Source organism: Alosa pseudoharengus, unplaced genomic scaffold (genome assembly GCF_046254945.1).
Source record: "Alosa pseudoharengus isolate Yale_2024_CS ecotype anadromous, Long Island Sound unplaced genomic scaffold, YU_APseudo_1.1 YU_APseudo_1.1_scf_20, whole genome shotgun sequence".
Classification (NCBI taxonomy): Eukaryota; Metazoa; Chordata; class Actinopteri; order Clupeiformes; family Clupeidae; genus Alosa; species Alosa pseudoharengus.
Window position 1 is genome coordinate 6,571,496 of NW_027468664.1, and position 13,963 is coordinate 6,585,458.

Sequence of the window (13,963 nt, forward strand, 5' to 3'; positions counted from 1 at the left end):
AAGTAAAATATACGTGTGTGTGTGTGAATGACTATCCACAATTTTTTGTCATAATTCCTTTACTTCCTTTCATCAAAAAGCAGCTATGCATTTCATAAAACATATGTTGGTCAGTTATGAACACCCGAACTATCTCTGGCCTGAAAATATCTTTTCACCTGGTGTCACCACGCAAAAGAGGTGAGGTGTCACGAATCGGCCAATCACTTGTAATTTGCTCTTGTCAACTTAGATAACTTAAATAATGTCCACTTATTTCATGTAGGCTCAATTGTTGATGGAGATCACACCAGTTTTGTATTTGTCTTTCGCTTTCCATAGATGGGCCTAATTAAAATTATGTCAAAACAAGACAGAAAGCCTTGTTACTTCATGTTTTTGGCCTTAAGCTCATAACTTCAACATAACCTAAATATTACAACAACAAGTAGTCTACCTTCTCTTGACAATATCACGCCACAAATGCCATGCGTTGTTACATGCAGTCTACGAAAGAATAACCTAGTGTTTGAAATGGAAATCATAGCAATGCCAGGTGATTCCGAGGTTTGTTCATTTGGGACAAAGGTGAGCAATGAGTGATTGCACACACTGACATATAGGTGAAATAATCTCTGCCATTCTCTGATGCCTTTGGTCACTGCTGGTAAACGTGTATGCAATAAATGAACAGCTTTCGAAAGTTGTGAAAAATGGGAACCGCGCATGCGGCTGAGTACCTGAATAAAGTGCGACGGGGCGTAATAGTTTTTGGCAATTAATTATAAGCAAACGCACCAAGTTATTTAAACACACGTGAAAAATATCTGAATTAAGCTTTTCCAAAGAAAGCCCATGCCACCACAACGTATACGTAGACTAGGTTGGTGCATTAGGCCTGTCTCGTATCAGGACTGCTGACTCCCTATGGAAAAATGCATAAACTTGTAATTCGTGAATCTAAGTTAATATGCGATAATTTACGATCAAAGCAGTTGTTGCAACATCTCTGTTGTGGTAGTTAATTAAAATGTGTTCGTTTCTTCCATAAATAGGCTAACAAAACAATAGTCTACGGTGTATTTATGCGACGACAGAATTAATTGCAGACCAAATGTTGTATTTGACCTCAATGTTGTTTTAAAAGGACAGAGACTACTTTACTCTTCCACAATTCCTTTTGAAACCCAGGTCTCGCGATGAGGTCGCTTCTTGCTAAGATGTCAATGTATTTGCAAGAAATTTCAACATTCTCTTAATCGGTAACCAAGACAGATAATCGCTTATCCGCGGGGGGCGAGCTTACGACTTCTGTCTGCTGAAGTAGTGATTATGTTCTTTACACTTACGTCAAAATGTCACAAATGTGTAAAGCAACATATCCCACATGGCCTTGCATGTAACAGACCAGAAATAAATTTCGCGCGTCGTTTCCATGTATTGTTTTAATTATCTTAATTGTCAACTTTGTTAGCCTATGCATCAATCCGGAAGTTTGTACTTTATATTTGACACTCATTTGTTGCCTACATTTCTGCGCAGGGCACTGAAGAGGGTCTACTGTTAGACCCGGATTGGCTGCCCGCGGTGAATGGCGTTTCCCAATGGAGAGAGGGCAATTAAATACTAAGCCTCAGGATAAACAGACAATTAGTCCAAATGAATTAACCTGTTTGCGGCATTAATTACAATCGTTGCTTAAACAATGACACGTTGTTTAAATAAAGACATGTAAATGAATGTTATTTAGAGCAGCGTTGCTTGACAAGTCAATCTTTTCCCAAAGACGATTTCCACTAACTGAATGGAGATAGCCTATTGCGCAAGAGGAAATTTGACCGTCTGTCAAGAGAGAAAGTCGTGAAAACAACAGCTGAAACTGTTGGCAAACACAGACAAAGATTACGGCACAATTTCTCACATACTGTCTACAATACCCTAGAAACATAGAGGCTACATGCCTATGTAGTGCAAGACACTTATAATAATGGGTGAATACACTTACAATAAATGAGGCTATATGTGACGTTTTCCCCCAAAACCTCAATAAACGACTCTCTCATGATATAACCCTGACGATTTTCGGCCCAAAAGTTTGGACTACAAGGTTTTGCAGACGACGTGCATATTCAGATCCATCGGCCTTCTCCGATAAACCCAATACACAACCTTTTCTTTGAAAAGGCATGGAAAGTGGCAATAACTTCTCTACCTTCCACACTCTGACATTGAAAGAGTTGAAGTCGCATTCTCTTGCTCGTGGGATCCTACAGGGAGAGGTCGCCTCTGATTGGTGCACCCGTTAAACCCGTGCATACACAGCAAAAGTGGAGAGGGGTGGAACACGCGCGCTAATGACGCCAAGCTTGACAGTGATTGGCAAGGCTGCCATGACAACTGCAGGACGACATCAGGAACACCAATAGAAAAGGGAAAGAAGATGTTTCGGGTGAACATTCTGACTTGATGAAGGGGAATATTAGTGTGTGCTGAAGGCGACAGCCACAGAATTTCGAGGTAGTTATTTTGTTGCCGTCCCTTTGTCAAGATTTTTGGTCCGGCGGCCTCATGGTTTTCCGGTCACCCTTAGAGATTTACCCATCACACCTTTTCCTGCCTAGCCTCGCGGACCGGCCCCTGCTCTTGGCCGGTGCCCTTCCCAGAGCCCGGTCCCCGGAGGATTTGCCAATGTTTCAGCTGCCAAGCCTAAACTTCTCGGCCGAACAGGTGGCCAGCGTTTGTGAGACGCTGGAGGAAACAGGAGACATTGAGAGACTTGGCCGATTTCTATGGTCCCTGCCGGTGGCACCGGGTGCCTGCGATGCCATTAACAAGCACGAGTCCATTCAGCGAGCCCGCGCTGTGGTTGCCTATCATACTGGGAGCTTCCGCGAGTTGTATCACATCCTGGAGAACCATAAGTTCACTAAAGACTCTCACGGCAAACTTCAGGCTATGTGGCTGGACGCGCACTATCAGGAAGCCGAGAAGCTCCGCGGAAGGCCCCTTGGACCCGTTGACAAGTACCGAGTACGAAAGAAGTTCCCTCTTCCTCGGACCATCTGGGATGGAGAGCAGAAGACACATTGTTTCAAAGAACGGACACGCGGACTTTTACGAGAATGGTATCTCCAGGACCCGTATCCAAACCCCAGCAAGAAAAGGGAATTGGCACAAGCCACGGGACTAACGCCCACCCAGGTGGGCAACTGGTTTAAGAACCGGCGGCAAAGAGATAGAGCTGCAGCAGCCAAAAATAGGTGAGTTTACAGCTCATATTTCATTAAAAGGTGAAAACATGGAGCGTGCGTAAACTGCGTAAAGGCGTACGAAAACGAAAACCTTTTCTCGCAATGTGCGTCAAAATATATGGTAGGCTACTTCTATTTGTGTTCTAATACGGAAGACTTCTGTACATAGCAATATGTAAACTAACCATAGGTAAAAGGGGGACATGTGGATGATAAAGAGACAGAAAGTCACTGGACTGGGTAAATATGCATTTCTCAAGTAAGCGTTTTCAGACAGCTGGGATAAATACACTATACAGTTCTACATTAAACTCTTAAAATGCAGGCTATTTCAAGCATAGCGTAACCCATAGTTGAACAAAATATTTAGACTTTTGGGACACCTTAAGCTGTTAATGTGCAAATTATTTTAACATTCAAGTTAATGAGAAAAATCGCCATGACTTTTTTCTGAACCCAGTAGGCTAGACGGTAATTGTGTATAGGCTAGACGTAAGAGGCTGATCATATTTGGGTTATTAGATAGAACAATTCTTTATTCTTACAAGCAGGCAACTGATGTTTATAGATAACCTTGCCTTACACCTTTGTGAAAATATCAAAGAACTCCAAGGCTATGCCAATTGTAGGAAAAAATGCATTCGAACATTTAATCTTAGGCCTATACTTATACATATTAATTTACCAAACATTCCAAGCAGAAAAGGAAACACTATAGATTGAGGCAGGCTAACTGCTGGATGAACATTGCTTTTTTTAAATGTCCCCTATATTGACAAATTATCATTTGTAGACACATTATTGTGGGCTGCATTTCTGTGAAAGGTGAGGAAGTGGTATGCCAATAATTCGGGTTTCCCTCCCTGTGCGTTTCGCTGTTCATATTTCTATAGGCTATATAAAGTTAGAACGGCGCATTCTGAAAGGTGTGCGTTTTTTTTTCTTCCAGGCTTCAGCACCACGGCCTGGGCCAGGGCAGCCTACGGTCTCTGTCCGAAGCAGGCTGCACCCCTCACAGCTCAGCCGAGTCCCCAACCGCCAGCGTGTCCAGTCTGATGGAGCGAGCGGACGCAGGCACCATCCTTTCTGTTACGGACAGTGACTCTGACTTTGATGTTTAAGTGCGACGACAGTGTTGACCTCCCGTGAACTTGGACCAGAAAAAGAGAAAGTTTTCGGTTGGGCAAGAGTGGGACCAATCGGTACAAACAAATAGTTCTTGTGAGAATTGAAAGACTAATGGCTAGCATGTTGATAACGCCTTTGCAGACAGGCGCTGCCTCTTCTCACACTGTAAAGCCTGCATGATATGGTTCGATGTTAATTTTAAAAATACGTTTGTTTTATTAACGTGAACAAATTGACCGAGACTCTTGGAGGAAACAGTCCCTCGACACTTTTCATAAAGCTGACCTCTCTTTTTTGTCACATCTCAGCAGGAGGATCATCCTTTCATATTAGATACTCTATTCAGACAATCGTTTTAGTCGAAAGCACCTTTCCCGTCACCTTCGGCCGCAGGAAGGTTTTCTACCTTTTCATGTCTAAACCTGTGTGTGTGTGTGTGTGTGTGTGTGTGTGTGTGGATGAGAGAGAGAGAGAAAGAAGTGTGTTGAGAGAAAGAGAAAGAGAGAGATAAACAGAGAGCATGTATGCAAGTGTGAAGAGAGTATATTTGATTATTGTGTGTAGGTCTACAATGTGTATGTCATGTCAGTATGCTTCTTTCCTTTGAAATTCTACATTTTCTCCTCCATGAAATGTGTCTAAATATTTGTAAAGTGCTTTGATATTTCAGTGTTTGTGCGTTTTATACTCTAAATAGGTTTATGGCGCTGAAGAACAGTGTTATGGGTCACTTTTATGCAAATAAATATAATTTAATATAAGTATAATTCAATACAAATTTCTCTCTGTTCTTACACACACACACACACAGAAAGGTTGCTTGCTTATTTTATTAGGAATTTATTTACTTGTTTTTTTTGTCCAGCAGTAAAAAGGCTAACAATTATTATGATTATTATTATGATTATTATTATGATTATTATGATGATTATTATTATTATTATGATTATTATGATGATGATTATTATCATTATACACTGTCAATATCATGGCTTTTACTGGGGTAGGCCTACTGCTAGGCTACCACCACCACCACACCTTCCTGGCTCAGCCTCTCTGTCTAATGTGAAGTCAGCAGCTGATATCAAGAAAATATTCTATTAAAACATAATAGTAGGGTACTTTCACTCCTAGGGAATTCTATATTTATTATTATATTTTATTATTATTTTTAACCAGTGATCACAAGACTAAATATTGGCAAAAGATAAATAAAATACAAACAAATTAATTTCAGGTAAAAGTACAAAGACATCACATTTCTAATGTCGTTGAAATAGCATCATATGTTGAAATGCTACAAGAAGTATATAGTGTGTGTGTGTGTGTGTGTGTGTGTGTGTGTGTGTGTGTGTGTGTGTGTGTGTGTGTGTGTGTGGAGGACGAAGGAGGGGGCTTAGCCTCTGGCCCAACAAAAGAACCAAACTAGATTTTGAAGCAATGAATCAAAAGAGTGGTTTTCAACGCGAAGAGGTTAGTTAGTTAATATATTACAATAAATCATTTTATCCTTTAATGTGCCACTGAAATATTTTTAAGTGTGTCTGCCGTGTCTTCTATACATTGTAGCCTGCCTTGACCTGGTTAAGAGGAAGAAGAGCAGTCTAACGTTGTTATGTATGATTAGAAGTCTAAGGCACGCTTTTTGTAAACTACTGCCTACTGAATGCATGAATTCGTTTCATCATTTGCTCACGCTACACTTCTTCACAATGAAAAATCTGACCGTCCTAATGAGTTTGACATAATGACTTGCAGGTGGGTATTATGAGATCTTTCACACACATTTTTTTCGGTCGACATGATTTTAGAAAAAGTTTAAATTGTTTTTTTTCCTGACGAATTCTGAGACTCCAGCGTTTCGAAATTTTTGAAAAACTAAAATTAGAAGAAGAAAATTAAATCTTAAAATATGTCAATAAGATTTCAAAGATTCAATTGGACGAAGCCAAGTCTACTGGCAGTTGGACGAAGCCAAGGCCTACTAATATTTCCCCTGGGCAGCCACAGGTTTGCGGCATGGCCTCTCAGTCTAAACTTAATTGTACACCTACAAATGGATAAGCAGCATAGGATCAATTGCTTTGGACATTCGTGACCATCTCCGCAGAGCAGTAGCCTATTTTATGTGTATTTTCCCCACTGTGTTACCTTGGGTCTTGAGTCAAGATAAAAATGCAAAACGCCATACAACTGGAAACCATAGCTGGCTGTACCAGTTTGAGTAAAGTAGCTAGCGACCTTCTCCGATTTCATCGCTTAACTGAACACAACTTTCTATTCATGGGTATTCATGCGGCACTTCTTTCTGACCTGGATTCGCGAGGCATCATGGGGTGCTGTGGGTATAGAACGCAGAGCGGCCAAACGAACGCTTGACACCCTCATACATTTAACCTCTGTCTCTTTAAACATTGCCAATATAGGTAAAACATTTTTAGCACATGTTCAAATATTTCCTCATATTTTGGAATTGAAAAATGAAAAGACTACATGTTAAAATGGACATTGTAAATTACTGTAAAATCCCCGGAAAAGCACTCACTCTAAAATCAAATCAGGAGAATAAGGGGAAATAAGCGTGTGATTCTAATACACACTAAATGATACAATCTTGGGACTAGATAGAATCTACACTTTTAGCAAAGTTATTGCACATTCCCCATGCATGTTTCGTTTAGAATAGCCTATGAAGAGCGCAGCTGGTCGCCCATCTATTCTTTACGTTGTAGATCTAAGGCAATGTTTTAAAACCTAATTTTAAGCGGATAAAAATAGCCTATATTGTATTGCTGTCCCTAGTGTACTGGTTATGGATATAGGATTCATGGAATTTCATGACACAACTCTTTTTCGACACACACACACACACACACACACACACACACACAAACACACAGAGTGATTTCCTGCAGAATATAAGCACAGAAAAAATGTTTTTTCAAGGCATTCGGGATCTTGTTTTGTGATAGCACCTCTGAATGAATGAAAATAGGTTCTAGGATCAAACTATACATTTGCAGAGCTTATTTTAGATCACTGTGAAGCATGCGTGTGCTGCCACCTTGTGGCTAAAATGTACTTTCATGCGTTTATTCGGTTTAATTCCAACCACTCACTTGTTTATTATTCAGTCAAAGTGTGAGAGTAAATAGTAAATAGTAAATACAAGTTGAAAAACAAAGGCATGTGCCACACTTGAAGTTTAGTCATGCTGTCTGTTGGGAGAACATCAGCGGTAGAAAAGCAGCATGGACGATTCGAGAATCTCCTTTGAGGTACTCCAACCTCTATTGGTCCCATAACCACTCCAGGCAAAGCTTGTGAAGTCACCACACTGGATTGGATTTCCCTCCGGAAAAAATCCCCCACCACCAATGCAGTACTGAAACAGACAGGAGTGATTGTTATACAAGGCTAAAGATACAGAAAGCACAGTTTGAAGCGATGTTGCTGAGCATTATTACAACACCAATTGGGCCATATTGTGCAATATTTTGTATCTGCAGCACTTGAGTTATCCATGGACAACTAACACTAAATGACGGTCATGCAAAAGTTGCCCCATCCATTAGAATCTTGAATGAAACAAATGCAGCACATGAAAGTCATTTCCAGTCAGAAAACACTGATCAGATCAATACATGTAAAGCCATAGAACTTCTCAGGTGATGAGGTAAATCCTTTGCTTTGTTTTCTAAATTCCCTGTTCTTTCTTGAATTGTCCAAATTCACCATTTTAGGCATCAAAGCAAATTCCCATCTCATGTCTTGCTGTGACATTTTGTATTATTTTGGGATTGCCAGACAGAAGAATTTTAGATACGTTTTTTTCTTATGTCTAAGTTTTTAACCATATTTTGTTGGTGTAAAGTTGCCTTGAAGTTGTCAAGTAGAGTCCTTGGCAATTCCTTAAACATGACCTAACGTGTCTTTAGGATGCTGGCTCTATTAAAGGGAGTGCTCAGTAAGTCTTACTTGTTCAGTGTTGCACCCAGTGGGTTTGACTCCAGAGCAGATGGCCATGGCGGCTCTCTCATGGTTAAACACCCTGAAGGTGATGTAGCCCGGAGTAAATTCAGCTGCAACCATCAGCAAACAAGAAATCACCAAGCCATGAACCTCTACTATTTTCTAATGTTAAATATATTTCCTTTGTATATAACACATACAATGCAAACATATCTTTGTTAAACCCTATGATGCACACATGTATTTGTAAACCCTAACTCTTTTGATATAATATTTATTTTGTTCCTACTTCTTGTATATGGCCCATAAAACTGTTTGGTTTTTTCCGCATCTCCAAAATCATACACCACAGGAATAGCAGGCCCATTGTTGACCGGGCATGCTCCAGCATTGTACCTCACTTTAAAGGTCTAGAAATGAAAAAGGAATGCTAAATGACCTTTAAGATACAGCACTATCATCAAAATGACGTTATGTGTACGTATGTAATCCTGTATGATGCGCACATTGAAGAGATGATACAGATTGTTTCCGTAGAGTTGGAGAAAATGTGTCTCTGTGTGGTATCGCATGATGGCAGCAATCCTCCAGTGTTTCAGCAGACTTGTATTGGGAACGTGCCACACTGACACGTCTTTTGCTGTAATGTCATAGTAACCAGGATTCTGCGAAGAGCAAAGCACAAAAGCTATCTTTTATACATTCTGTTTACACCACATTTAAATATGGTATCTTGGTCATTCATTTAGAAGTGTAATAAATACAAGTTTTGAAAACACTGTTCACTGCACTTTATAGTCATCACTGGTAGCGCCCTCAGGAGTTCCAAAGGTCACTGTGTTGCTCCATGTCCCCTCTCCATCCGGCCAATTAGGGCTGTTTCCCTGCTCACTTGACCAGCGGTCCCCTAAAGTGCACTTCCCATAGATGTTGTTCTCATGCACACTGGCCACCAGAGTCCAGCCACCACCTGCTGTGGTCATGTCACAGTAAGTCTGGTACACCACCCCACTGGTCGTGATGAGGTAATACAAGCCATCTGAAAACACAGTAACATAGAGTTTTTTTAATTGAGATGTGCAAAAATAGTAGCCTAGAACTGGCTCGTCAGGCTACAAAAATAGCCCATGGAAAAATTATAAAATAACACATTTTATCAAATAAATCTCTTATTCAAAAAGGGTGATGCCTACCCTCTTTAATATGGTATTTTTGTTGAATATCCTTACAGCTGTGTCCTATAAACCTAAGTCTGCCAAGAGCTGTCTTCAGAACATCATTGTTGGGATGGTCTACCAAATCTTCACAAAGTATGCCTAGATTACCTGTAGAGATAAGTAATGTTTATTATTATTTTTATTATTATTATTATTATTATTATTATTGTTGTTGTTGTTGTTATTATTATTATTATTATTATTATTATTATTATTATTATTATTATTATTATTATTATTATTATTATTAATAATAATAATAATAATAATAATAATAATCCCCCCTCACAATTAGCGCCTGAACTTCTCTCAACTAATAAATGCAATGAGTTTTCATCTTTTTTTAAAGGTAAAATTGACAAAATCAGACTCAACATATCTGCTCAATTACAAATTCAACAACCTGAACTTCCAGCAACAAACAGAGGGAAACTAAACTTGATGTCAGAGTTCAGCTTGATAGACTACGAAACACTTGAAAAAACGGTACAGAATCTCAGCTCTTCCACATGTGTCTTAGACACTCTGCCTACCAATTTCTTCAAAACTGTTTTTCACCTCATAATGGCAGATGTCCTTCAAACTGTAAATGTATCACTGCTGTCTGGCACTTTTCCTAAGTCACTGAAAACAGCTGTTGTAAAGCCACTTCTCAAGAAGAATAACCTGGATGCCTCCATGCTAAACAATTACAGGCCCATATCCAATCTACCTTTTATTGGCAAAATTATTGAAAAAGTAGTCTTTAATCAATTAACCACCTTCCTAACATCTAATGGGTATTTTGATTACTTTCAGTCTGGTTTTCGGGCAAATCACAGCACCGAAACAGCTCTCATTAAGGTTTCCAATGACATACGCCTCAACACAGATTCAGGTAAAACATCAGTCCTAGTGCTACTGGACCTTAGTGCAGCATTTGACACTGTTGATCACAATATTTTACTACACAGACTAGAACACTGGGTTGGATTTACAGGCATAGTTATCAGCTGGCTAAAATGATATCTACAAGAAAGGAGCTTCTTTGTTGCCATCGGAAACTGTACCTCAACACCAACGTCCTTGACCTGTGGTGTTCCCCAGGGGTCGATCTTGGGGCCACTATTATTCAACCTCTATATGCTCCCACTTGGACAAATCATTCAAAATAATTTGATTTCATATAATAGCTATGCAGATGACACACAAATTTACTTAGCTCTATCACCAAATGACTATGGTCCTCTTGAATCTATGTGTCAGTGTATAGAACAAATCAACACCTGGATGTCTCAACATTTTCTTCAGCTGAACAAAGAAAAAACTGAAGTAATTATATTTGGTAAAAATGAGGAAAGACTTAGGGTTACCACTCTCCTTGACACAAAAGGGTTGAAGGCAAAGGATACTGTTAAAAATCTTGGTGTATTAATTGACAGTGATCTAAATTTCAACAGCCACATGAAAGCGATAACTAAATCAGCTTTTTACCACCTCAAAAATATTGCCAAACTGAGGGCTGATGTCAAAATATGACTTAGAAAAACTCATTCATGCATTTATCTCCAGCAGGGTTGATTACTGCAATGGACTGTTCACAGGCCTTCCTAAAAAGACTATTAAACAGCTTCAGGTGATACAAAATGCAGCAGCTAGGATTCTAACAAAAACTAAAAGAACTGACCACATTATTCCAATTCTTAAGTCCTTGCACTGGCTTCCAGTAAGTCACAGAATTGACTTTAAAGCACTATTGCTTGTTTATAAATCAGTAAATGGAGCAGGACCTAAATACTTGTCAGACATGCTTCAGCAGTACACACCTTGTCGTCCTCTCAGGTCCCAGGTGAAAAACCTGCTAGTAAAACCTACAGTTAGAACTAAACATGGTGAAGCAGCTTTTAGCTGCTATGCGGCTCAGCTGTGGAACCAACTTTCGGATGACATCAAAAAGGCCCCAACTGTAGCCAGTTTTAAATCTAGACTTAAGACCAAACTGTTCTCAGATGCTTTCTGCTAACTGTGCCGAGTTACAAATTCTGAATCTGCCTTGATAATTATTCTACTTTGTCTTTTATTACTTTTTTTACTAGTTTTGCCTTTGTTTTTGCTTACTAATTATTCTTTATTTTTAAATGATTTTACCTTGTGTTTTATGTTTTCTTTTTATTATGATCTTTACCTTTTAACTATTCTTTGACTATATTGCCCTTCTATGCTTTTATTTGTTATTATTGTTTGGTTTTGTTTATGTAAAGCACATTGAATGACCTCTGTGTATGAAATGCGCTATATAAATAAACTTCACTTGACTTGACTTGACTAATAATAATAATAGTAAGAGACCTATGTAAATGAATATGAACAACAGATCACACCCACAGTGTGTAGCTTACCGTTATAACCCTCCACATGGGGTGATATCAAGGCAAGGCACACAAGGAGGAGGAGGATTTCACACAACATTTTTTACAGAACAACCTGTGAGAAAAAATGACATTATGAGCTCAGCAGAACATTACATTTCACACTAGACATGAGGTGATAATTGAACTAGTTAATACATTACTGTCAACATACAGTTAACTGTTACAGTTAATCTTGGACATTTGAAGGTAAAGCTGAAAATACAATTGAGGACAAAATCATGTGCTAAGAAATCTGCTTACCGTGTGCTATTCTGCTTGCAGTGGGGGTCATCCAGTATGGCTACAGACTTAAGACTCGCTGCTTTTAAGAGAGATGGATGCAGGAAATCAACAGAATGGGTGTTCTGAGCGGTCATTTCTACTGAGTTATCTCTCCAAAACATGTGCCTGTATCTTAACTGATCAAGCCCAGGAAACAAATGATGAAACCTAATACAGAAAAGTAATTTTACACACAGCCAATTTAGCAATGGTGCATTGCAATAGGTTCCTCTTTTCTTTGAGAACGTTGACATTTGCGGTGACCCCACTTCAGCAATCATAGAAGAGCTGATGGAGCACTTGGTAGTGATGGACAATGTAATGTGTGTGTGTGTGTGTGTGTGTGTGTGTGTGGGGGGGGGGGGGGGGGATAATGGATCACCCATCCATTCCTCTTCTTATCCATATTTGTTCATGTGATTGATCAGAAGAAGCCATTTCATAATAGTTGCAACGTATGTGTTGGATGATGCCATGACCAGGTTCCTATGACCAGGTAAGTGTTTTGGAGCAATAATTGACCCATTCCTGTTTGTTCATCGCTCAAGCACCACAATTTGAAACCTTTCCATTAGGCTACTGAACTGCCTAATTGGACTGGCTGGATTGCTCACTCAGGCATGCAGCTACACTATAGCCACAAACATGAATAGTAGTTACTCATAAAATACATGCCCATCCCTGCTACATCTGGTCAGAACAACAGTTAAATATCGCTGCTGTCGGGTGGAAACCTCCTAACTCTTTGTTTTTTGAAATATTTTCACAATACAAGTTTTTTTCAATTTCCAGAACACAAATGGATTTGGAGATACGAGGTTTCCACCCGACAGCAGCGATCATATGTGGCGATATGTTGGCATGGCATTCTTAGCAGTCCATTTAGCAATACATGTAACAAGATCAGATAGTGCAGGCCTGTTGTAATCAGCAGATATTGTTCATTGACTTTGTTTACTTCGTTGATCTCAGCAGATATTGTTGATTGGATAATTTGGTCTATTGTCCTCCATCGCTGATACCACTTTGACCATGTTCAATTATGATCTCTTGCTTCACATCTCAGTATCATTTTGTGTCCAATGAACTACCCAACAATGTTGTTCAGTACCAGTATGATGTTTGGTGACTTTGTGACCTCAACACTCTCTGGCTCAGGATGAAGGATGACTACTCATAACGTAAGTTTGCAATCATTGTTTAGTGTTATGCAAGGGAAAGTGGCCGTTGAGGCGTCCTGCTATACCAAATGGTTTGTAAAGCAATTCTGTTTTTATGAACGTTTTTAATATGAGAACTGATACAGAATTTGCTCTGCATTATGCATCGTATTATTATAATCTTGTTAGTTTTGTTGTCATGCCTACGTATGGAGTCTCACACAGGGAGGGGAGAGGGGACACAGTTTTTTTTTTATACAATTGCTAAAATACTTTTGTCCAATCTGGAGTGACATTTCAAAACATAAAACACAATTAACACAACATCTATTTATTGTGGACCATACCACAATTCATGTTGCTTTCACACATTATACAGTCAATGGACACATTTCTAGAATGTGTCAATTTTCTTTACAGACAAACTTTTCCAATACCACAGTTATGGATCGTTCTTGTCTTATTTTCAACTGCACACTCTGTGTGCAAGAACAGAAAACCATCATCATCAACAATCATTGGAAAAGCACCTCTATTCAAAATGCAAAACACATCAATTGGAAATACCCACACACAACTGAAAA

The 13,963-nt window shown here is 39.3% G+C and overlaps 2 protein-coding genes across 2 annotated transcripts; one reads left to right on the plus strand and one right to left on the minus strand.

Moving 5' to 3' along the window:
• Positions 1-2,547: 2,547 nt before the first annotated feature.
• On the plus strand, positions 2,548-4,351 carry six3b (SIX homeobox 3b). Its single transcript, XM_076296366.1, has 2 exons — positions 2,548-3,239; positions 4,180-4,351. The coding sequence occupies exons 1-2, from the start codon at positions 2,548-2,550 to the stop codon at positions 4,349-4,351; spliced, it is 864 nt and encodes a 287-aa protein (XP_076152481.1).
• A 1,844-nt stretch (positions 4,352-6,195) lies between these two features.
• LOC143135973 (intelectin-like) lies at positions 6,196-12,305 on the minus strand. The gene is made up of 8 exons (XM_076296365.1): positions 12,199-12,305; positions 11,926-12,010; positions 9,524-9,655; positions 9,122-9,369; positions 8,837-8,995; positions 8,620-8,740; positions 8,337-8,440; positions 6,196-7,743 (listed from the first exon to the last, which is right to left on the minus strand). The coding sequence occupies exons 2-8, from the start codon at positions 11,993-11,995 to the stop codon at positions 7,591-7,593; spliced, it is 987 nt and encodes a 328-aa protein (XP_076152480.1). The 5' UTR covers positions 11,996-12,010; positions 12,199-12,305; the 3' UTR covers positions 6,196-7,590.
• Positions 12,306-13,963: the final 1,658 nt, after the last annotated feature.

Bases quoted from the DNA above. Each gene is read 5' to 3' on its own strand.
- six3b (XM_076296366.1), top strand. From the start codon at position 2,548: ATGGTTTTCCGGTCACCCTTAGAGATTTACCCATCACACCTTTTCCTG. The intron at 3,240-4,179 runs GTGAGTTTACAG...TTTTTCTTCCAG, and splicing joins GCTGCAGCAGCCAAAAATAG to GCTTCAGCACCACGGCCTGG.
- LOC143135973 (XM_076296365.1), bottom strand. From the start codon at position 11,995: ATGTTGTGTGAAATCCTCCTCCTCCTTGTGTGCCTTGCCTTGATATCA. The intron at 8,996-9,121 runs GTGCAGTGAACA...TGCTCTTCGCAG, and splicing joins CTACCAGTGATGACTATAAA to AATCCTGGTTACTATGACAT. The intron at 7,744-8,336 runs GTAAGACTTACT...TGTCTGTTTCAG, and splicing joins CTGGGTGCAACACTGAACAA to TACTGCATTGGTGGTGGGGG.